The 24,725-nt window shown below is 39.8% G+C and overlaps 2 protein-coding genes across 2 annotated transcripts; both read right to left on the reverse strand.

Moving 5' to 3' along the window:
* Positions 1-239: 239 nt before the first annotated feature.
* On the reverse strand, positions 240-19,278 carry arhgdia (Rho GDP dissociation inhibitor (GDI) alpha). The gene is made up of 6 exons (XM_046866834.1): positions 19,121-19,278; positions 5,749-5,944; positions 4,596-4,679; positions 2,993-3,069; positions 2,286-2,349; positions 240-1,647 (listed from the first exon to the last, which is right to left on the reverse strand). The coding sequence occupies exons 2-6, from the start codon at positions 5,933-5,935 to the stop codon at positions 1,448-1,450; spliced, it is 612 nt and encodes a 203-aa protein (XP_046722790.1). The 5' UTR covers positions 5,936-5,944; positions 19,121-19,278; the 3' UTR covers positions 240-1,447.
* An 891-nt stretch (positions 19,279-20,169) lies between these two features.
* Positions 20,170-23,512, reverse strand: alyref (Aly/REF export factor). The gene is made up of 6 exons (XM_046866833.1): positions 23,170-23,512; positions 21,535-21,699; positions 21,296-21,443; positions 21,114-21,180; positions 20,832-21,018; positions 20,170-20,752 (listed from the first exon to the last, which is right to left on the reverse strand). Exons 1-6 carry the CDS (start codon positions 23,422-23,424, stop codon positions 20,738-20,740), a joined length of 837 nt encoding a protein of 278 aa, XP_046722789.1. The 5' UTR covers positions 23,425-23,512; the 3' UTR covers positions 20,170-20,737.
* Between the last annotated feature and the right edge of the window lie 1,213 nt (positions 23,513-24,725).

A 24,725-nucleotide genomic window follows, 5' to 3' on the forward strand; every position in this document is an offset into this window, starting at 1 on the left:
ACCAGACACGTTCACTATTCTGAGATTCAACCTTGAGGTGAAAAACAGCTACACTGGAGGACTGAAGAGAGAAAGACGGCTAGACTACAATCCGGATTGAAAGAACACACCCCTAGACCAGTATTGTCCATCTTGATTACGCATACCTCACTTAGAGTTTTGTGTTTGTGTCAGAGGTCGTCATTAAGCAGCTCGTGATGGTAAATAGTGGAGGCACAGCCAGTGTGATTTTTTTTTCCTTTTTTTTTTTTGCTGAATCATTTAATAATTGAGGTCTGCAAACGAAAACAGCCCTTTCTGCTTTCGAGAAATCTCTTTAGCACTCGGTGACGACTTGTGTCGACACATTTAGGGAGAGAAAATTTCACTGGACAGAATCTTGCAACAAATCAAGCAAGAGAAGTTACACTTCAGGGGTGAAATCGAGTTGACTTTCAGCATAGTCGAACTGGCCTTTGTGTTTTGGTTTTGTTCGGAGTTAAACCTAGCGGCACCAAATGAAACGATCCTTCCCGTGCGGAAAACAGCAGTAAGCAGAGTGAGCACCTTTGGCTCCAGTCATGGGGGAATGATTCGATAATATTTAAAATTGTTGCACTTCAAAAGGCAACACGTTCCTCAAAATCGTGCTACAGGAATAATTTCTTAAGGCCACATGTTTAAAAAAAAAAACAAAAACAACAAAACAAAAACAAAGAAGACACATAGGCCACTACCAGGAAGGCTGATCAGCAGAGCTCCTCTAGTAGATCTGAGGTCACATTTGAAAAGACAGCTACATATTCGAAACACTACATTACCCACATGCAAACACATCCCTAGGAACAGATTTTCAATGCCAGCTATAACCAGCCACACTAAACATTGGACATTGGAGTATCTCAAAAAGGTACACACATCACTTTCCCACATGTATTGGGTCAAGAAATGCCATGAGCTCTACCAGTGGCAAAATATAAGTATGCGGCACCACATTACTTAATCAAGGCAGATTATGGTCATAAAAAAAGAAAGAAAAGGAATGTAAGGATATCTGCACGCTGGACACAAACGGGTAGGGTAAAGGACACAAAAGGAGAAGCATGGGGGACATGAAGATTACCAACAACAGCCATGTCAAAAGCATTCGTGTTTTTGAACATTTTTTCCTCTAATTTTTTTTGTTTACTTTTATATACAAACAAAACAAAAACACAAAATTTGGATTGTGCACATTTTTGTTTGCTTTCACATATATATTTTTCATGAAAATCCTCAATACTCATTCATTGGAAGGGAGTGAAGAGGGGGGGAGTGATTGCAAAGAATGAGAAGTGGTAGGAAGATGGACGGAGTGAGAAACGTTTTGTTTGCTGATTAACCAGTTATTCCTGATGAAATGGGGAGGAAAGAGGGGGGGGAAATGGAAAACGCTGGAGAGGAAAAGCAGCTGAGGTTCAGGAGCGTCTTAGTCTTTCCAGTCCTTCTTGATGTTGAGGTTCCACTCCCAGGACAGGTGGTTGTGCTTGTCGTCGTCAGTAAACTTGGACTTTATGCTGTAGGTGCCGCGAGCCAGCAGGCCCTTCGGCGCCTCCTCCAGAGGGGTGAGGAACTCGTACTCGTTTGGCCGAGGCCCATAACTACCTACCATGTAGTCAGACTTGTCAACTGTATACAGAGAAAAAGAATTAAAAAAATAAACCCCTCTACCTCATTTATCAGTGAAAACCGAACCACTGAGAGTAATATTTAAATCAATGTGTGTGTATAATCAACTGCACAATACTTGTTTAGGGGCATTTTAGTTTAAAATGTAATGTTTGATACCATACATAATGTACACTATATGGACAAATGTTTGTGGGCACCTGAGCAGAAGATTCATGGGCTTTTTGAACATATGGAATGTCAACCTGAAACAGGAAACAGCTCATTTCCTTCCCCATTTGGGGAAGAAAGTCCCAATACTTTTGTCCATATAGCGTATAATGGTTTCACATTGTTTTTAAATTGTTGCTGGGGAAATTATTACAAAAGTATTAAAACAAGCTATAGTAGTCATGTATGATTAAAGTTACGACCTTGATAGCGTGTCATTTTTATTAGAAATGGTAGAAGGTAACAGGCAATTTACTTTAAGGAGATCCAAATTTGACCTGAGAATTTACAGAGAAATCGTTGCCAGAAACTGAACTCTTAAAAAAGAAGATAAGTCATAGACAAAAATAATTTAAGATGCCTATATGTTTACAAGGATGTTCAAAATGGTCTTTTTATCAATTGACAAAGTAAACCCACACACTTACTCTTCACCCCTTTCCTATAGGTCTGTTGTTCATACTTCAGTCCTGAGACGATCTCCTTGTTTACCTGGGAAAAGTTCAATAGAAAACTGCATCAGTTTCCTACACAGCAGTGTTATGCTTTAACAGTGCAAGTCCAGTTTTCCTCAACAGTGTAGATTGACATTAAAAGTGGCACGTCACATTAAACATGATGTGATGTGACACCAGACAAAGCTTCAGGATCCTCTTCCTTGGCAAATGCATTAAGACAGGTAGGAACTAAATGTCTTGGCCACAAAATTCAAATCGACTGTGTCTTCGGGTCAGATTTATATAGATTTATATGCCTATTGATTTACTATAGAAAGCAAGATGTGGTGTTATGCTGCAAATTGAATTAAAGCTACTGATCGCTACTGACTTTTGCTTTCTTAGCAGTGTACATTTTTTTTACGATTTTCATGAAAAACCCTGTTTATTGGCAAAGAAAAAAAAATTGCAAGAAATTAAAAGGAAGATCAACTATCACACGATGATGTCACTAGCAGCTGACACCAAAAGCTAGTGCAATAAACTTTCCTTTTTATACTAATAATACGGTTTATATTGTATGATAAATTACACTATAAAAAAAAAGAAAGATGTTAACACACTATGAACCCAAAGTAAAATATGGGGGAAATTATTTAAAAAAATTCCAAAACAAAAAATGCAAATGACTGGCTCACCTTGAAATTGATCTTTATCCTGTACTCCACTGCTTCTTTAAGTATAAACGACTGCTTTTTGAAGCTCTCCAGATCTCCTGAGAACACAAGCCCAGACAAAGACAGTAAGCACACATACCAAAGTTCAGACAAGGGTGTCCTTAATTTCAGTCCTTCAGACTGCTGTTTGTAGCCATGAAATACCGACTGAAGTCGCTGAAAACTAATAAATAGACTTAGGAGCTGAGAAATAACTTCTAAATTGCATAAAAACAGAAGGGTGCTTTTCTTTTGTAAATATTTGGGAAAGACAGTGCTGGGCAATTGTTAGCCTTTGTAATGGGTGAATAATAGACGCTATTTAGAAAGAAGCTTGGAAAAAAAAAAAAAAAAAAAAGGAACATCTAATTGATTGAAAAGAGGCTGCAGTGCATGTCTTTAACCAGCAGGTGGCTTTGTGCAATCAGTTATTCTGTCCTTTCTCCTCTACCTCAAACACAAATCCTTGCATTGTCTCGTAGCCACATTTACTTGGGGGTTAAATCCATGTTTGAAGGCTGAATTACCCAATAAGTCTGAGATTTACCCAATAAGGCAGAGGTTGTGAGCATGGTAGTATAATAATTCTGAAACTTTCATCACCAATGAATATAGTTAATAGATATAAGTAGAGTTAAACAAATTGTTACGTTTAATTTCATGTTAAAGAAAGCAAAACATTCTTGATTTACCTTGGGCAAGAGCGCTGCATCAGTGCATATTTTAAGCAAGGGAAAAAAAACACTGAGATGAGAGCACAGGCCTAATGAATAATGATTTTAGATAAGGGGAAGGGGACAGGGCTTTCAAGAGGGGGTCAGTTAATACTGGAGACACATTGATACATCTGCGCAACGCTCGATCACTCCTTTCATCACTAGTTTTTATTGAAAACAAAAAAGAAGGCGATTGTACAACAAACGTTGGCACATCTGCAAATATTTAGTCTCTCAAGCGTCTTGGTGGGTTTAGGACAGATGTGTTAGCAAATATGGCAAATGTGGTCACAGCACATCCAATGAAACACACAGCCGGCAAAAAATGTAAATGGAATTTCTAATGGCATTATTCAACATAAATATTACATGGAAACAGGTTGCTAATACAGAATTGTACCAGTTTAGACATTGGCAACATTGAAATGGAAAGTCCACTGCATATTGCACAAAAATACAAACATTTGCAATTGAATTTTATTACCAATAAAGAGTCATTTACATTTTACATAGTTTGCAAAATGCTGCTATATGGTCCGGAAGTTTCAATGACTCCCCATTCGGCTGCTTTTAGTTTGTTCGGTAAACTAGACAACTCTCTTTAGTTTATTGGGTTTTGAAAAATCCAAGTCAGCAATTTATACATAATAGATTTGACATAAGAACAGTTTTTTGTATAAAATGCATTATGTATAAAGTACCTTATTAATCAATAACCATTATCCATTATCCATACTGCTTAATGAGAATGGATGTGCTCAAGTACGCAGCCGGAGCGTCTCTCTAAATCGAGCAGGTCTCAAATTCATTAGACATGCTGTCTGTCCACTTACAGATAACCGTGTGCTTGTCTGGTTGGTGTCACTCACCTTGCAGGTCAAGGGTCAGTGGAGCAGGGGCCGTGTCGCAAACTAAAGTAAGCCGTGTTACTTGGACATTGGGAGCGTTGGGATCTGAGCAAGAGAAAATAAAAAAAACAAAAGTCATGACAAAGTAACACGAAGGACACGGTGTAGCAAAAACACTGGATATACCGCCCTGACCGGCTGTGTTTTGATCACTGCAGTCATGTGTGAACTGAAGCTATTCCAGGAATTTTTTTATGCCGGATTAAGATGCGGAGAATGAATTGATTAAATGCCACATGACAAAAATAAAAGCTAGAAAATGGAACGAAACAGTCTGGAGCTTATTTGGGTGCTCTTTTAGGACAACAGAAAGCGGGGCCTCTTGGGATGCGACCTCGTTTCCGCCCATCTACAAGTCACATGCTCGGATGGCCAGAACCCTTACAGGAGTAACAATTTTTCCGAAATCAGGTCAGGTAATGAGCACTGCAGCCGTCCCGCTCCCTCAGGCACACAGCATCCCACAACACACACCGTTTGTTCTTGCAACATAACATATACATTTGTTAGTTTTTCTATTGTGTATTGTTGTTCTTACATTTTGTTGCATTTAAGTGTCAGTAAACAACTGGAGCTAGAACTTTAATAACTCCTAAAATGTATTTTCCTTGTTACAGGATTATATTATATAATCATCTACAGCCCTCACCCAGATAGCTGGCAGAATATCGTTGTTGCATAACACGAGTGCGTTTAAAATGTCGTTTTATACTTCTCCATGCAAATCTGGCTGGCAGTCCAATAAAAATCGCATGATAACGAATGAAAAAAAATGCTTACAAAATGACCAACATAGTTATCTTTGACAAAGACCTGCACTTTGATATAATACAGATAGTGTTCATGCAGGAGAATTGAAATCAAAATATTTTCTCAGCACTCTAACCTTCTTCCTGTCAGCCTCTATTTTCCACACTCAACATAAACAAATCTTCCTGAGAGGGGAAAAACATCATGAACATTGTTTCCTATTTTTTTTTCTTCTTTTGTTTTCACTTTGTTTGAAGGCAACATAGTGTAGTGTTTGATTTCATTTTGATCTTATTCGAATTTAAAAAAAATGTTTTCATAGTATCAGTTTAAGTAATGGATTAAAACCCTGGGCCACACACACCTACGGCTACGCTGACTTGGCCGAGCAGAGCCTCTTTGTACTTGCGTAGGCTCTCGTCGTCCTTGTCCAGTTCCTGGATCTCCTGCAGGCTCTTCTGCGCTGGGGGCTTGTAGTTCACAGACTCGCTCTCCTCGTTCTCGGCAGCGATGGCTGCTAGTTGCTCCGGGGTGGGTTCGTGCTCGGCCATGATTTACTTCTGGAGACATGAACGAAAGCACAAATATTGATTTTATTTTATGCTTCGCGAGACTTGCAAGTGATACAATTCATGACCTTTTGATCAGTAGCCTTTGCTCTCCTACTTGTATCTCCAATTACGCACCGTTGTAAAGACTCCCCAGACGGGAGGACACGCAGAACGGTGTGGAGGGAAAATAATATATATATATATATATATATATATATATATATATATATATATATATATATATATATATATATATATATATAATATATATATATATATATATATAAATATATATATATATATATATATATATATATATATATATATATATATATATATATATAAATATATATATATATAAATATATATATATATATATATATATATATATATATATATATATATATATATATATATATAAATAAATAAATATATAAATAAATAAAAATCCAATGAGCAGCAGTTCTATAGGGGTAAACACTAACGATAAGCAGTCAGAGGAGAAAAGGTCAGAATGTTTCACGCTCGTGTAATTCAAATAAGCACTCTTTATAACTGCGACGAGCAGAAAAGCATCTCAGAATTCACTTCGAACATTGATGCAAAGTTACGCCGCAATGAAAATACCAAACTCGATCATGTCACTAAAGAAAAGGAGGCTTTTAATGTGCTTAGAAAAGGTGCTTACAATTGGAACGCATTTCGTTAACTCTGTATAAAAGATGACATCCTTTGCAACAAGATCACCCAAAAAAACAGCCAAAGTTGCAGTTCCCATTTTCTAAAAGTGATTTAATGGTGCACTTTGACCCTGGCCAACTAGTGGCATGTATGAACCGTTCTAAGCCGGAATGTGTGACTTGGACACAAAGGCTTGGCAGCAGCCCAATGAGGAAGACGTAATCAGGGCTGTTATGGTAAACAAGAGGAAAAGGGAGGAGGCCAGCCCTTAGGAGAACAGGCTCTCGGTGAAAGGCTGCAACTGAGAGGCCAGATTCAAGGGGAAGAGAGAAAAAGAAGTAGTGCATTGCAGGTCAGTGCTGATTACTGCTAAAGATCGGGGATAGTCCACAACACAGATGGCATATATTAAAATATCTCACATCTAACAGGCTGTACAGATTCTTTAGTCTGGTGTGATGCTTCCTTCTCCCCAACAGGAAAAACCAACATGAATGCACACCACTTGAACACGTTTTGCTCTGCTGCAATGCAGTGGCGCCGGAACAGATTCTTCTCTGGATGCTAAGAGAAGTGAACATGTGCCAGAGACTGGTGATGAAAGTGTCTCTGCTCAGCATTTGCAGCACCTCTCAGGCTTAGCTGCAGCTTCCTGTTCCTGTAAGAGCTACAAGCACTCAAGCTTGGAGGTGCTTTGCCTTACATGGTATGCATGTTTGGTTTGCAAGAAAGCACGCTCAGAACAAAATGAAATAACTTTCAAGTGGGGCTTTGCTCACAGAATGTGCTGAGGCAGCAGTTTGCTGTAGTATAAAATAAAGTAGACTAGTGTTAATTACTTATGCAATTCTGCTATAGGCCAGTAATACAGAAAACCTCATTGATCAAGTTGAATACTTACGGATTTATCCACAAATCGTTTTACATGGCTGTTTATGCAAGAAAATTCGATACTCAGTAAAAAAACAAACAAAAAAAAAAAAAAATTTTTTTTTTACCTTTTTATGCTTTAGAAATTGTGTAATTTCTTTGCACAAGAAGATGAACAAACGTAAATCGTGATTGCTTGACTATCCATTTTAAAAGCATGTGCATTTTAATTTAACATAAGATAAACAATAAGCTATATTTTTTATTGATAAAATCATTTAAATCTATTAACTAAGAACAAATATTGAATATAAAAACATTTTATATATATATATATATATACACACACATACACACACACATATACACACACACACACAGACATATATTTACACAAACACACACACACTCCCATTCTGAACATGGTACTAGGAAATGTGCTTGTGTGTTTTGGTGAACAGATAAAGACACGGTGCTTTGAATTGTTTGGTGTCAAACTCCTCCTGGAGTTTTGTGGGAGTCACCAAATGCAAATTAGATTTTAGTTTGGCAAACAATTTATACACGATTAAAAGATTTTTTACTGCAAACACAAATGCATGTTCTGATGGAGCACCGCCCGCGTTACTTAATGTTACAAAACGGCCTTGTAAACCTTGAGCTACAAGTTTTTTACACAGCGTTTTCAAAGCAAATCAATTTCAAAAATATGGTAGCAAAACGCAACACTAAATCAATCACATCAAACAACACTCAGCCATGCAGACACGTGCTACAAACAGATGTGAAGTCTGCTGCAGAAGAACTTTCTGGAAGAAGGCAGGTGCGAGGGAATGAACCCAAATTGTTACACAACATCGCCAACATCCAATACAGATGTTTGTCTTAAACACAGAACTTAGTCCGACTGCAAACATAATCTTAGTATTGTCATAATACTGTTTTACCCAAATATACTAGAACTTGGCAGAGCCCTGACTGTGAAAATTTATTAGCAGATTGCACCATTTTTCTGTTCGGGGCCTCCGCATTCCTATAAAAGCAGAATCTCCAGTTCTGCCAACAGCGTATTTTGGCAGGTCAGCCCTTGGGGTGCGCTTTTAGAGCCGAGCAGCTGGGAAGTTTGTGGGTGGAAGTTGAGAAACTAGGGCAAAAACATAAGACGTGGGGAAAGACATGTGCACTTCATAATGGTATGAGAAGGTGGAATTTGCTAGATGTTTTCTGCCCTTATACTAGAACTCCATCATCTATGGATTATGAATCAGTGTGCAGTGTAACAGCTTGCAGACTGGCACCACTAAAAGGACAAACAGGAGCAGCCAGAAGACAGGAAACATGCCCAGAATAAAAAATAATCTATACGCACTTTTTCTAATAAAAGACCTCCTGAAGAACATGGCCTGAAATGTCATTACACAACCACAAGCAAAGTGGGCGCAATTATGTGAACTCAATTTACAAATTCACCTTGAAGTAACAGAAGTCTGGGAAAGACATTTGGGTTTGTACTTTCAGCTGTGGCTCATGAGACAAACTGAATTTAACATTTTTATGGCTTCTTCCAAGGCACTGAGGATGTACAAACAGATAATGTGCACCAAATTCAATTACAGTTTAGAAATATTGACCTAGGACACACTATTGTTTTAAGGTAAATTGTCAGAAAGGGTTACTTGGCATTGCAGTTGGTGTGCAAGATTAATGTGAAAGATTTGCAAGCTGGTACAGATCAAAATAATTATCTGGGGGAAGAGTCTAATGCACATATCTAGGTGAGACCAATTATAAACTAATGATGCAGCTATGGTGGAAGAATTGACTGGTCTCGGACTATTCTGACTGTGCTGTCTTTTTCATCTGAGTTTTCCCTGCTGCCTTGTTTTTATTTAAATTTTATTTATTTTAACAATAGGTTCAGTGGTGGGGTTTTTGTTTATTTCTAGCAACAAAAAAATAAGGGTGCAGCCACCACACAGATAAAACTATACGGATGATTGAGCACAACACTGACTAAACAGGCTATATTTTCCTCACATCAAATGTAGGGGGAGGCTGGAGGGGGTCAGTGCAAGCGAAACACCCAGTCTGTTTGAGCCAATTTGACAGAGCTGTCACACACAGGTCACACTTGCCCACTTGAACTTGACGTTAGGGCCTCCACCCCCACCGTACCTGTAGTCGGACCACATTACCATCAAACAGCCACTGTACAAGTTCAGTGCCTGGGCAAAACTCCCACACTACAGACTAATCTGTCAAGATAATCTCTTAAAAACCTGCCAAATTCCAGTCTCATTTTAAGATCATAAGGAGGAGTGTGATGATCCTTAAGCATGATCCAGGTATTACGCAGATAATCACCTTTAATGAATACAAATCCAACCCGACCTCAGGTGACGCAGCCTGCAGGCTGTTTCTAAGCAACAATAGGATTGCTGCATTTGGGATTGCTGCTAATGAGACTTCATGAGAGGACAAAGTGACTTACAGAAAGACTCCCCAATGAGCTTAATCAGTGTCCTCGAGAGATACAATTATCCTCACAGAGCAAGATGGGAGGACTCACCTCACCAGTCTCTAAATACAGGTTGTCAGTTTTGCAGCAGCACCTTCACCACTTGCTCATCTCACATTGAGTAACAACAAAGAGCAATGCTACCTAAACTAAACTGAGGTGAGGAGTGATGTTAGAACTGGACCAATCAAAATTCTCTAGTCCCAACACCAACTGCATGAAGCATGAGGACAAAAAAAGCAAACTGATCGTAGCTGATTGATTCCGATTGGAAGACTTCAAAACTGGTTTCAAACAGTTTTATGCTCACATTGTTAAGCTCTAATAGCAGATCTCTCTACTGAGCTAGTCAAGCCTAACAGGAGGGGTGACCTCCATACATCACACTCAAAAGAAAATGAGCTGTGGAAGAGCTCAGAAAGAGCGAGATCAAGAAAGTATTTCAGTGAAGCTCCAAGAAGAAATTTCACCTTTTAAAGAAGAGTTATACTCTCTCTTATGCAATAAATGCCTTCACTATGCTTGCGATTCTTTTAAACCTCAGACCAGAATTGTGAAATGGGCACTGGTTCGCTTTTGTAGTTGGCGTTGCATTCTCTCTCTCTGTGTGTGCGCGCGCGCTAGTTCTGCTTTTGATGTTTTCTACCACAAATGTTTCAGATTTACTGCTGTTAAAAAAACAAAGCATCAGCAATTCTGCTTTTCTGTCAAATTTAGCTATATATAAATAAATATATATAAAGCTATTTATAAAACTGGCTTGAACCAATGCTGATATATCTGTAGTTCAGTTTTGAGGACTTTGTGCAGACTAAGGTTATGGAGACCTAGATAATGTTACTGCCACACGTACTGTAACAGACTGCTTGCAAAGAACTTTTAAACCCACTTTCCTCTAGCTCCCTGCAATGCACATGACACAGCGTATAATACATTTGGGGACTACCAGGATCCCGCTCTGAGCTGACAACACCAGCATGAATAGAATATTTTTAGAGTCGATAAGCTGCACGTCTGTTATTTAGCGGTGCAACAAACAATTCCAAATTGAATGGGACATGACTGATTTTACACGCATTTTGCATAGTCACAATAACATGAAAGGTTTTGCACACTCGTCACCAAATACCTTGTTATAAAAAAGGGGAAGCAAAAAACAAGCCTTTGTTCAACCTTTTCACTATGATATTGATATCACAGCGCTTCACTGATACCAACACCTTCAACCAAATTAGGTTGTGTGTTTATGAACAGGCTTCATAAACACACAATGGATGGAATCATGCATTGTTTAACTTGCACCATTATTCAGAAGTAATGTCACTGAACGGCATAGCGGTGTAATATTGGAAAGGACATCCTGATTTACGATGATAAGCAAACAAGCCAAGGCATTTTATTTGGTTTGAAAGTTTCTTCTATTCTGCTGCAATGCTCATTCTCCATTAGCTCTGGCTCAAACCCATAACAGCTCCACACCTGTAAATGTATGTATAACAATTCTTGTTTGTTTATTTATTTCTTTTTTTACAATGCATTAAGGGTGCAATCCAATATGAATGCATAAATGTATATATGAATATGAATACATGAACAGATGATGCGGTTAAAAAAATGCAAATATTAAACAAAACCGAGCACGCGGTTCAACCGCATGTGCGTGTTGTCAATGACACTGTGAAGCGAAAAGAGATGTACATGTGTGTAAAAGAAAGAAAATTTGCATCCTTGTTTTAAACCCTCACACATGCATGATAACTAGAGTGCATGACATGAGGAGAAATGTGTGTGCACAAGCCAAATAAGGGAAAAAAAAAATTCAAATAAATACACAGTCTCCACAGTCAGGAGCTTCTGCATGAAAGCCTTTACTTTTCCCCCGCAGAAGGTCGACCAAACTGGCCTGATTGTAACCGCATGTGTCACTGGCTATCCAATTCTTCAGAAGCTTGTTCTGACCGCTTGCTTGAACATTGTTTGGAGATTAATATTAAGATCTGGCTATTAAAAGCACTGAAATTGGTAAGCATTCAAAATCAGTGGCATCTGATGGACCAGTTTTTGATCCAGAGACAGGAAGTTTGATACAGAGGGCAATCCAGGGTTATTTATACAAGAATCACAAAGCGAGGGATGTTTTATGACTGCCAATATCCCAATCCACAGTAAAAGAAGAAGCAACTTGGAGAATTATGGCTGTGTGCTTCCTGTTTCTTTGCAGCACACATTCCCAGGGCTTCATTTCAGTTCTCAGACTTTGACCAAATCAGAGGCTTTCTTCAACCCAAACGTGGTGTTTATGACAAAAACAAAAATTCAGTGTCTGTGTCGTTACACTGACCTTTAATGCCAACACCTCCCTGTGTGTCACCTTTTAAAAAATTAATCATAGTAGAGTTCAAAAGAGCACCACAACTCACAAAGGCAGATCACACAAGATGGAAGACAGAGGACAGGGTGTGAATGTGCAGAGACCAAATGAAATAAATAAATTAAACACATTTCTGGCTGCAATATCTAATAGGTTTGGTATGCAAGTTATTTAGCATAGCAAATTTGTAGTGTGAATAAATTTTTCTGCAACTCTAGAGACTCAAGCAGCTGGGAAAAAAACTGAATGAGAAGCTTTGTCAGCTGATTCGTTTTAAAACAGTTCAATGTATTTCCATGGAAGTTGAATTGAAATACTTTACAGATCAATGTGAACTTCTCATTTTTTCTTTAAAAGTATTACTGGCCATTCATTGGCACTGTTTATTTTTTGTTTCACCTCTATTGCTTCTTTGTCTACAAGTTTTCCATTTGTCCTTTTGGACCTGCCCACTACAGACATGCTCAAACTCTTAGGCGTTGTGTCCCTCTTTGCTCCTGGTATGAAAAGCAGCTGAGATACAGCTCATGACTCATCATTGTAGAGAACAAACAGCTTGGACAGGCTTACTTGTGTTCACCCTTTAGCACCATCAGCTACACGCCAACTGCCGCTACCTCTGACTCAAACATCGTTGCACGAAACTAAATTTTTCTTTCCGATTTAGGCACATGCTGGTTCCTACCCACCGGCCAGCTTGCCCCTGTGTACCGCAGTTAGCAACCAGAGAAAGAGCACACTCACATGCGCTTTAACTAGACAAGAAATCAACCTGCTGTTGCTGTGACACGGAATGGCATAACAAGTTCAGAGGAAAGTGCCATCAACCCTCTTCTGCATACATCACCATCATTAGATTTAATGATTTGCTCAAAAGAGCGCAATCTTTCATGGCTCCAGGCAACAAATTTCTATTGCACCTTCACAAACACTTACGTTGCACCACTCAGGAGTCCCAAACCTAGAAATCAAATCCTGCAGGAAAGTTGCTGCGAGTTTTGCAGGTACATGCTGGTTTTTAATCTTCACGGTTAAGTAACTCCTGTTGAATCCAGACACAATAAACAATCCTCAAAACAAGTATCCAAGCAACAAGTCTGGAAAGTCTTTATACCCTGAATAAAATCACTGCTTTATGTAACTTGATAAATTATTTAAACTTGGGACATGAGCTATTATAAACAGGCCCACTTTTCCTTTGTTCAAGAACTTGGAGACAATTTCTAACTCCATTACTCAATATTCATGAAAATCTTGAGAAATTCCAGACACCAAACATGCTTACATGATGCCCTAGACAGAGCTGCTTTTCCTCTACTCTTAGATTTAGGGCTGACAAAAGCAGTCTGCCATGCTGTGAAGAAAACAAAACTTCAAACAAGTTCATCATGGTCACTACCTAGTCAACAGCACTTGTGCCATGCTGTAACCAGCTTCAGCAAGTATTAAAACTAAATGCACATTACCAGGCAGATGACGACTGCATAGAACAGCAAGTGATGTAAGAATACAGCGTGGCCAAAGAACACGCTGAAAGACACTCGGCCTGGGAAGATGGGAGCTGCTCTTTTGTTCAGATTGAGGCTCAGAGCCCCTGGGACTGGCTGAGTTCTCAAACCGCTAGATGTGCTCAGATTCTAAATCTGAGCCATGGTGCTTTAATGTTTAGAAGTCATACACCCTTAATAACCACCACAGGCTGTGAGAATCATCTAGATGTCTTCTTGGGTGTGTATGCATACATGCCAAAACATTCAACAAAAGGTCAAAGTATTTTACATGAGTTTTTAATAAGGCCACTCTCCTCTTTTTACTCCTCTCTCTTTGTACATGTTGTACCTCATATGCACTTTGGAGCTTTCTGTGTAACAGGGTGTAATTAAAATTATAGCTGGAGGTAACGGACTGAACACCTGGCATCAGATTCTCAGCATCTGCCTTCACCTCTATGCAGCTGTGGTTAGAGAGTGTGTATTTTACACTACATTTGACGCGTCGGGGTAAATAGGATTACCTTTGTAGCTTGCGCACCGTGTTATTCATTCAATCCTAAAGTTTATTTCTTCTTGGACTAAGATGAGTTCAAAGTCCTGTTGACTCAGAACAAGGGGTTTTAATCAAACACAGATAGATGATTGTTTTCATTTTAATGATTCCTGAAAACTCTGCTAAGCCCAAAGGAATGATATTCATGCAGTGGCGTCAAAAACTGGTTCACCTGGTGTACACAGAGCCATGGCAACATGAATAACTGTCCTTTTCCTAGCTCTGGCTTTTGACAGATTTTTTTTTAAAAAGGAAAGGAAAAAAAAAAAAAAAAAAGGAACTGCGACAGCATCAGTAAAAAATAAAAATAAAAAAATCGTATAATCTAATCTAATGAGAGCCACAAAAAACCCATCTTACAGCCTGTGCATGATATCAATAATAGGAAATGCACTGGAGGTGACGCAGGGCTACATTCTTTCTGGTTCCTGTTTCTTACAGCTACTTTTGCTAGACCTCTTCCGCTCGGAGCACATTTGCAAGAAAAAAAAGGCAGAGACACAATCACCAAGGCCATGCTTGAACACTAACAGTCACTGGGGAAATGATGTTTACTCTGAACAATTAATAACCTTCGAAAAGTCTTCACAAAGGGTTTCAAACTTTTTTGATTATACCACTATAAAAGGTTCAAAGGAAATACCTTACTTTATTAAATAAAACTATCACAAGTCCATTGTAGGGCTGCTGCTATCGATTATTTTAGTAATCGAGTATTCTAGCAAAAATAAGAGGAACAGAATAAGACTCTTAAAAATTAACAAGTAATTTGTTTCCTTTTTTAGAAAAAAATTTTATTGCTGAAATTATTGCATACAAGAATATATGAAAACTAAACCCATTTGGTGCATTTAATTGCCATATTACATCATAATACAAATACAGTGCGGTCCTAAAGTCCCTCTGCAGCGGCCGCATAGAGTTGAAAATAATCGTTTAATGAAACTCTATTATTCTCATACATGTATCTATTTATTAAATCTCGCACAGCAGGTTTTATTGCCCCCCGGAAAAGATGCTCAAAATTTTCCACGCACTAAATCCGTGTAATTATCGGCAGCTTTAAAAGCCCACTCGACTACCTGCTCTGACTATTTTAACGCACTGTATAGAAGAAGAAAAAAAAATCAATTTCAAATGACTTTAAAAACTAATCGCACTGTACAGTGTTTGTGTTTTAGTTTGAAATTATCCAAAACTTTCTGGCGTTTTCTTCGGCCTGAATCATCTCCTTGTCCCTCCATTTCTCATCCCGCAGCATCTTGTGTGTTACCTGTCCAGAGCGCTTCAGTGTTTAGAAAATGAGCTCAGACACTACCTTTCAATGATGAAATCCAAACTCCCCGTGTGGCCTCGTGGCAACCACGACCTTCTAACCAGGACTGCTATTTCCCTCTCACACACACACACACACACACACACACACACACACACACACACACACACACACACGATTCATAAAAGAACTCGATTCATTAACTGACATAAAACAAATACAGAGGCACGTTCAAGTTGTGCATTAACATTTTCATTAGCACTGGTGTGTGAATTAAAAAAAAATGTAAGCACTTGGGGCTAGAGTGCTCACTTTATGTCAAGAAGAAAATTAAATTATGACTCATACTACTGAGAAAGTAACCAAGCATGCCATGGAGAAGGGGGGGGATGTAGTCTAATGTGAGGGAGAAAAAAAGTTCATAAAAATGCTGCCTGGTCACTTTTCATGTCACTAGCTAAATGATGCTATAAACAGTGATATGAGGTTATGGTGCCTTTATACAGCACGAAGCTGATGCTTTTATTAATTTACCTGTATTTCACTTTTATGCTTCCATTCCAGTATATTCATCAGACTGCAGAGATCATTTTGGACATTAATTCAAGACAACAGACCGAACAAGCCAACTAAGGTACATTTAAAAGAGACATTTGCAATGCATTCAGACACTGATTTATCAGTCATTCATCCGTTTGTTTTATTTTACTGGCAAAACGTGAATCAACCAATAATCTTTTGTTTTCATTCCTATTCTAAGAAAAGAGAAAAAGAGAGAGGGAAAAAAAAAAAAAGTATTATTACTTCATTAGCAGTTAATCTTCACACAATACATAAATCATACTTAATCAAAATATATCAAATTAACATTTTACTCTTGTAATTCATGAGGGTACCAAAGCCAATCAGTTCAACTTACAACACGGTAGGTGTATATGCACTTCTGCATCAACCCTTAGCTACATATGGAGAAAAGTTGGAGCACTTGGGTGGTTTTGCTTTAATCTGGATTCTGGTTGCCTTTCAAAAATTCTAATTTGCCACACAGTAGGACATGGTATAAATAAAACCTGAGCTGAACTTTACACCCCATGCACAACAATGTCTTCAATTGAGATTACATGGTGAAAATCCTCCAGCGATAGACCTTTGGTGCGAGATATTACATACATACATAATATATATCACAAAAGTTCTGTGCAAATGCAAAGCATAGTTACACCAAATGAAGAAAAGAGGAGAGATATTCACATTCACACAAGGTTTTTTTTTATATCCGTTATGGGGAAAAAAATCTGAATCGAGTGTTTAATCAGTGACTGTCTTTTTCCTATGCAGTGGGTTAGTTCAGATCTGTACCACCCCATACAATCCGATTTCATTTAAAACGATTAGTCGTTAGATTAGACTACATAAAGGTTGTTTTTTCCCCCCAATCTGAATGAACAACCAATTAAATTTAAAAAAAGGTTATATATTTATTAATAAAGAAAAAGTAAATTAAATACACTTGTCAGCTGTCTTGATATGGAAAGGCACTAATATCAGACAAAAAGCCACCAAGCACAACTGCTGAACAATTTATATATACTGCGAGTTTCCTTCTGGTTTTTTTTTTAAACCGACTAATTTTACAAATCCGGTTCAGAGTAGTGCAGTTTAAACCGGTCTGTCCTAAGTGAACTTTTCACATGACCTAGCCAGCCTTTCACCCAAAGATCAACCGGTCTGTCGAGCAACAGAACACTTTGGCATTAGAGATCACACTTAGATGAATGGAAAGATGGCGTGAAGGCGTTAAGAGTCGCAGCAGATTTGGCCGGAGAGAAGTTGCAGCAGTGACGCGGGGGCAGACACCGCCCTGCTTTTACTGCACCCAGAACAGACTAGAAACTCAGGCAGGACGAGGAAGAGGAAGCAGATCAGACAAAGCGGTGTGGCTGCTTTTAGTATTCCTCTTTTAAGGTTTCGACTTATAGTATAGACACTTCCACCACCACCCCGATCCCCTCCTCTCCTCCACCAAGGCGCCTGCCTTTTCTCTCTTTCATTTCAGAACATCAACAAATATCCATGTCTCCTTCTCCTGCAAATCAGAGCCACAATCTCCGCATTTACACTGATCATAACCACCATCTAAATCAGATCAAGAATAAACCACTCCTGTATGCACACCAGGATCTAATTCTCAAACTCAAACTCTTTAGCTCGCAATACAATCCCTAATCACAAACTACAAGGAAATCAATTTTGAATAAAAAATATTTTCTGACCGCATTTTTAACTACCTTTGACCTATCAATTCTTGATTCTCGAAAGACAGGAAGTTACACCCTTATTCTCCCACCCGTATTTATTGCTGCTGCCGAACCCCACACACATCTAACCCGAGGATTGGTCAATTCTCCAGTCCCGCGTTCTGATTGGAGAATTACGTCCGCGCAATCTCAACACAGGGGCGGGGCTTACCCGAAATACGGGTACAAAAAAAAATACACTTGCTCGCTAGCCTAGCAAGACGGCCATTAAACACCCAGAGAAGATAAAAAAAAAAAAAAAGTTAGCACTGTATAAACAGCAGCACTGTAATTTAATACACGCGGAAAGTGGGATGAAAGCACACTCCGGTGTATACTCATGTAGAACAGTGTAGCATTACCGACTTATTCAATTGTCTCGAAGATTCTGGAAGCTCATGTCACTCCGTTTAGAAACACATATATGAAGCCTTTAATTACTTACGACATGCATTTCAGCAGATGCTGCACTGTTTGTGTATTTCCGGGAGCTTTATTTTTGGCTTTTGTTTAATCCCTCTGAGGGAAAAGTAATTCAACTTTCCCACAGCCGCGGACTCAGAAACAAAAAAAAGGAAATAAATGTCAAAAGCGTGGATCCGTTTTACAACTTTTAAACCTTCACATAATGGCGGCAATCGTGTATTTTTCTCCTGCTAAGATTAAAAAAAGCACGTGTGCAGATTGTTCTAATTGAACAAATCCACGTTAGGTTACAAACTACATTCGGGGTTTCATCCTGCCACAGACAATAAGTGATCATTATTCAGCCCCGGTTCTCAGCAGCACGTGAGACAAGCAGACCAGACCAGACTGCTAACACAACGGCTATGGCTGGAGACCGAAAAAATACACACAAACAAAAAGAAATGCAAATAATTCCCCACAAATATAGTGTTTATTTATTATGGAAATACCTAAGGAGCAACTTCAGCTTTTTTCCCCTTCCCTTTAGCGAGTTCCCGACTCGAGAACGTTAGCACGGGAGCTCGTGAGACGTCCAGACTCTATTCATAAACTAACAACCCAACCCGCTTTCAGATTTTTTTTTTCCCCCCTGCAGAACAACACACAATCACGGATATTTATTTAATTCACCGAGATATCGGTGTTAAAAAGCGCTTACCGAAGAGCTGCGAGCTTCCGTATGGGAGTCTAGAAGGCTAACGCTGAGCGTCAACTGACTTCTCAATGGCGCGAGGAGGGAGCGGCGATGTCTGACAGCCACGAGCTTCCGGGAATACCGGCGCGGGCGCGCGTGCTCGCGAGCGACCCTTCTGCGCGCATGCGCAGACCAAACAACACCCTCCGCCAACCAAAAACGAGTCAAAAATTAGGGCGTCGTGGGGAGAAAAAAAAATCTGTTGATGCGTTTTTTTCTTTTCAATGTCGTTTTCTTTACGTTTTATCATTGAAGTTCAGCACGCGTTCATACATATGCTGGCTGATTCTGAATGATTTCTCAAAATATTTGTGCGGTCCAACATTTTCACTACTGTATTTTTTTTTTGGGGATAAACGTACTGCTTGAGTAAAGCATTTATCTTAAGGCCAAAATACAGTAATGCAAAAGCAAAATTTGCAAACAATCAAAGGAAATCACAACAGCTGTAAGTTTTCTTATTTATACTTAATTTCTGGCATGCGGCCACATTGATCCCATCATGTAGTCTCATACCAGTCCAAATACAAACATTAATAAACATGACTTTAGTTTGTATTCAACTTTAGATACTTGTAGTTGATCTAAAAATGTTTGCAGAAAAAAAAAAATCCTACAGATTTACCAGTCTTCCATTGAACAGCTAGAATCAGACCAAAAAAAAAAAAGTTTTCCCACTTGACTTGTATCAGCTACATGGGCTTTAATTCTTGAGTAATGTGCAACACCTGAGATCTGGTGAACAATGCAAGGCAGAAAGTTGACTAGACCCAAGATTACAAAACATACTTTGCTACACACAACTGGAATACAACATTTAGTTAAGGGAATTAACACACTGACCAATGGGAGGGGGAGACTATAAATACCACGTTCTCTTTTAAGGCAAGGCTTAAAAAATAAAAAACCTTGTTTAATAACACTTTCCAAATAAGTCCTTGTTCCAAACAATTCCACAAAGAATGTAGTTTCCTGCCAGCTGGAATCATTGTGAAAACTTAAACAGAAGACTCTCGAAGGTGTTTTCATTTAATCATAAGACTTACACAATCACTGCCATTATGTACAAATATTTAATGCGATTAACAAACAGCATTTATGGAGAGCTATAAAAAGGATTAAAAATCCAAATGAAGTGCAAACTAACCTGCCATGTGTGTTCTAAATGCTAGACATCAGCAGTATTAACAGCAGAGGAACAATATCAAATAGTTGCTAATGGCATTACAATCAAACATCTGTACAGATTTTTTTACACCAATTACTTGTATACAAAAGGAAGCAGAGTCACTTCTTGGATACTATGTACTGCAGGTTTTATTACAATGAACTAAGAGGAAAGTAAAGACAAGCACCTTCCTTGCTCAAGTCCTACAGTCAGACTAAGTTTCAAAAAAAAAAAAAAAAAGGAAATAAAACAATAAATGGTAGGTAAAAAAATGTCATTGCATTTAAAAGGAGAAAACTGGTACACAAATTTAAATCACTTTTGAAGACATGTAAAACGTCCGGCATGTTGAAGCTAAACAACCGCAATCCCATGATGCTGCCAAAAAACCAAGACTGCATAGCCAAGACTGCTTAGCTGGTGTCCATCTGTAAAAGCAAATGGAAAGTTATACACTGAAGAGTCCAGATTTCTTGCCCCCCCACCAAAAAGAGAAGGCAAACATACCCTGGCATTGTAGGCATCTAACTGGGCATCCAACTCTTCTGCTGAGAGCTGCTGTTTGTTATTGCCTCTGCCCCCTCTTCCACGGCCTCTGAGGCCACCTCCGCGACCTCCTCGTCCTCTCTGCATGCCGCCAAAGCTCCCCATCTTGTTTCTGTTCATGCCTCCACCACCACCACCACGAATCAGGCTGGAAGGTATCAAAAATAAAAAAAGGTAAATATTTTACTATTTTATTTAGTTTAACTCAAAAACTGTGACCCTAGCTACAAGAAAATTACTTACCCCTGCACTGGACCTCGTCTCTGTGCATCGATCTGTGATGTAACTAGCTGAATGTTCATTGGACGACCTGCAACAGAGCCAACGACAGTTGAATCATCTGTAACCTTAACAGAGATTACATCAGAGGGGGAAAAAAACAAACAAAAACAAACAAACAAAAGCAGGCAATGTCAGTAACTCACCATCAAGAGGAACACCGTTGTATTGCTTCATTGCTTTCAAAGCATCAGCTTTCCTCTCAAAGTGGACATCCGCAGTGCCGAGACTCCGGCCGGACCGGTCATAATGGACCGCAGCCTTCTTCAGGGTGCCAAATTCTGCGAAAAGCTCCTGCATAGAAGGAACAAATTCATTAACAACTGATTAAGACTCAACATATTGATTAAACCATAACAGTACTAGCTAGACTTTTATGCAGTACCTGAATGTCTGCATCGGAGACACCAAAGTCGAGATTGGACACAAGCAGCTTTCCGCCGGTTTCAACTCCTGCTCCTCCACCACCGCCCCCGCCGCCACCTCCAGCATTGGTGCTATAGCCGTTGTCAAACAGGTCATGCTGCCACTTGTCGGGGAGCTGCTTGGGCTGCAACAAACGAGAGAGAACGCACCTGCTGACTTCGGATCCCGTCTCTCACTGACAGTCCACTCGGGCTGGGTGCTGGGGCAAGCAGGGGGGCTCCACCTCAACAAGGCCGACGGCACCCAGCTAACAGTGTTCAGTGCGATCCAGCAATCCCTGCCCACCCCATCACTACAAACAAGTAAACAATGCAGAGAAAGGACCAACATGTGCAGCACTGTTCACCAAGTGTAGGAATCCGGATTGGAGAAGACTATAAAAAATACATTAACCAAAAAAAAAAAAAAAAAAAAAGTTAAAAGCATACAATGTGAATTCCTAAATTTCTCAATCCATTTCTTGGGGGTCCACCAGATTCCTAGTCTGCCCTAAACCATCATTTAAATATAGATTTGTCTGTCCCGTAAACCAGGGTGAAAACAGACTGGACCTGTGGATTGTGCAAATTTCTGAACGCCTACACCTGGTGAGGTACTGCTATTCTATTGAAATTCTTGCAACTGGGAAGTAACTAAACCAAGCCAGGAAAACAACCCCCAAAAGTCTCTTGCCGTTCATGTTAAATGAATCCTAGCCCTCCAGATGTGAGGTTCCACTGGAAATGGTGCTGGATGAATCGCTGAAGTCCATAAAATGTAAAATGCCGATGAAAAAATAAAAAGTCCATTACTGGCTGCCTTGCGACCAACGAGCGTCCATTTTGAATCAGACATGTTTGGCACAGCTTGTAATGTTAAACATGGGAAAGGTTTAGCCTCTTTTAACCCAATATTTTAAAAAAATAAAAAAAAAGCTTAGGTGGTCAACTAAAAGCTGAAGTCCATTTCCTGATGTATTTATCTTTAAAATACTACAGTACCACTAATGACTGTGAACCCGGGCCCCTCCCAGACAAAGAACTCCAGCAAGAAAACAGGCCTCCGTCAGACCAGGCCTTAAAAAACAAAGGTGGAAAAAACTGACGAAATCTTCAAGATGTGCCGCTGGTCATCTCGGATGCTTTCGGGAGATGGACGTCGGCCGTCGAAGTAAGCACTAATGGAAAAGCCACCATTTTCACCGACAGAGAAGATGCTGGATCCAAAATGGCGCCGTTCGCTGAAGGTTAGCCGCTAAACCACTTTAGCCACGATGTAGCCATGTTAGCTCATGGACTCCATATTCTTCATTTTATTTTCTTTTTTTTGCTCTCTTTCTCAAAACGACGAAAAGATAAAATAGGGTGTGGGGAGAGGAGAGATTATTATGCACAACTTTAAGAGCCAAATTTAAAGAGCTTCTCCACATTCTATCACATTTCCAGAAAAACTCCGGAGAGGCATGTAGCACGGCGGACTAGCGAGCTAGCCATCGCGTATGCTAGCACGCCTAGAAAGGAAACACGGGGACTTCACCCAGGCATTTTTGGATGTGCGCAAGGTTCGGTCCGCTTTTCTCAGCCAATTTGTTTTGTTTTCTTTAGCTTTCTCCTACCCTGCTGTACGGTGTGGGTCTGCTGCTTCTGCCACGGCCCAGGTTCTGTCGATTCCTCATTAGGCCCAAGCCTCCGCCGCGACCTCCATAGCTTCCACCGGGGCTGCCTCCCAGCCGACCGGCGCTTCCTACGCCGCGTCCGCCGCCAGCGCCTCCTCGGCCCCGGCCACCTCTCCCACCGCGGCCGCCCGCGCCTCCCCGCTGCTTACTCTGCTTGATGATGTCGTCCAACGACATATCCATCTTGTCTACCATTGTTTAATGCTAACGCGCCTGTTGACTGAAAAAAGAAAAACACAAGACGCTAAAGCTACTCCGACCCTAACCAGAACCTGTAACAGAGGAGAACCCGCACTTACGCTTTATATACTGCAGACGCGATGACGTAACAGGCGCGGCGACGTAACAGGCGTGATGACGAAGGGTGAGCGCTTCTACGGTAGCTGAGCCAATCAGGTTGATCGGTGAAACTCGCTACGTTTCATACACGTCCATTTAGACCAGAGTTGCCCAAACATTTTTTTTTTTTTTACTAAGGGCTACAAGTCAAACTTGGGCCTAGAATAAATGTTGCATTATTACCAAACAACATATAAGAATAACAGCTGTCATGGTTCCTCTAAGGTTCTAGTTCAGTGAAACTCAGGGCCGGTGCGAGCTATAGATTCAAGTCTTTTCAAGTCAAGTCAAGAAGCTTTATTGACATTTCTACCATATATAGCTGACACAGTACACAGTGAAATTAGATAACGTTCCTCCAGAACCCTGGTGCTACATTAATCAACATAGAGCTACAAAACAGAACAGAGTTTAGGACTAAGGTAAATGTCTTCGCCACATAAAGTGCATCGTGTGCAACTGAGTGCAAACAGTGCAGACAAAAAACAGTGCAAACAGTTTGGTGTGGGACAGATACACAAAACACAAAATAGCACCGACTTGTAAACTTATTGTATATGTTATACAGTAATGTGTAAAAGAGAACTGTAAACAAAAGTTTATTTGTAAACATGAACACGATGTTGTGCAAAAGCAGCAATGGCAGCTGTCGAGAGGTGCGAAACAGCATGTAAACAGTAAAATATGATTAAATATAATATGGGTGGTGGAAAGGAGTGAGATGAGTAATGAGTGTGTGTTGAGTTCAGGTTGTACGGTTCAGGTTGTACGGTTCAGTACACACAGTTGTGTGTGTGTGTGTTTTGTACACTTTAGTTCTGTTTGTTGAGGAGCCCGATGGCTTGAAGGAAAATAAACTGTTGCACAGTCTGGAAGTGAGGGTCCGAATGCGTCAGAATCTCTTTGTCCATTGGATATAAAATCTGACCCACCTGACTCACCTGAAGTGGAACCAGTTCATATCACTGTTTAAATGTGGGTTCCCACTCATTGAATGCATGAAGAGACTGTGTACAGTGATGAACAAAATCCAAACCTTTTTGCATACTGACCTGGTGGCACCAGACGAACACATCCCTCGGGGTCTGCTAAGTGAAAAGCTAAACAGGCACAGAAAGAAAGCTCAGCTCGTGATGCAGCTATGTGAGCTGTCATGT

This window comes from Silurus meridionalis, chromosome 14 (genome assembly GCF_014805685.1).
Source record: "Silurus meridionalis isolate SWU-2019-XX chromosome 14, ASM1480568v1, whole genome shotgun sequence".
In the NCBI taxonomy this organism is placed as follows: domain Eukaryota; kingdom Metazoa; phylum Chordata; class Actinopteri; order Siluriformes; family Siluridae; genus Silurus; species Silurus meridionalis.

Coding starts and splice junctions, on each gene's coding strand:
- arhgdia (XM_046866834.1), bottom strand. CDS start 5,935: ATGGCCGAGCACGAACCCACCCCGGAGCAACTAGCAGCCATCGCTGCC. Junction 4,680..5,748: donor CCAAGTCAGCGTAGCCGTAG/GTGTGTGTGGCC, acceptor TCTCTTGCTCAG/ATCCCAACGCTCCCAATGTC. Junction 2,350..2,992: donor GGATAAAGATCAATTTCAAG/GTGAGCCAGTCA, acceptor AACTTTTCCCAG/GTAAACAAGGAGATCGTCTC.
- alyref (XM_046866833.1), bottom strand. CDS start 23,424: ATGGTAGACAAGATGGATATGTCGTTGGACGACATCATCAAGCAGAGT. Junction 21,700..23,169: donor GACCCACACCGTACAGCAGG/GTAGGAGAAAGC, acceptor CGTTTGTTGCAG/CCCAAGCAGCTCCCCGACAA. Junction 21,019..21,113: donor AGACGAGGTCCAGTGCAGGG/GTAAGTAATTTT, acceptor GATACCTTCCAG/CCTGATTCGTGGTGGTGGTG.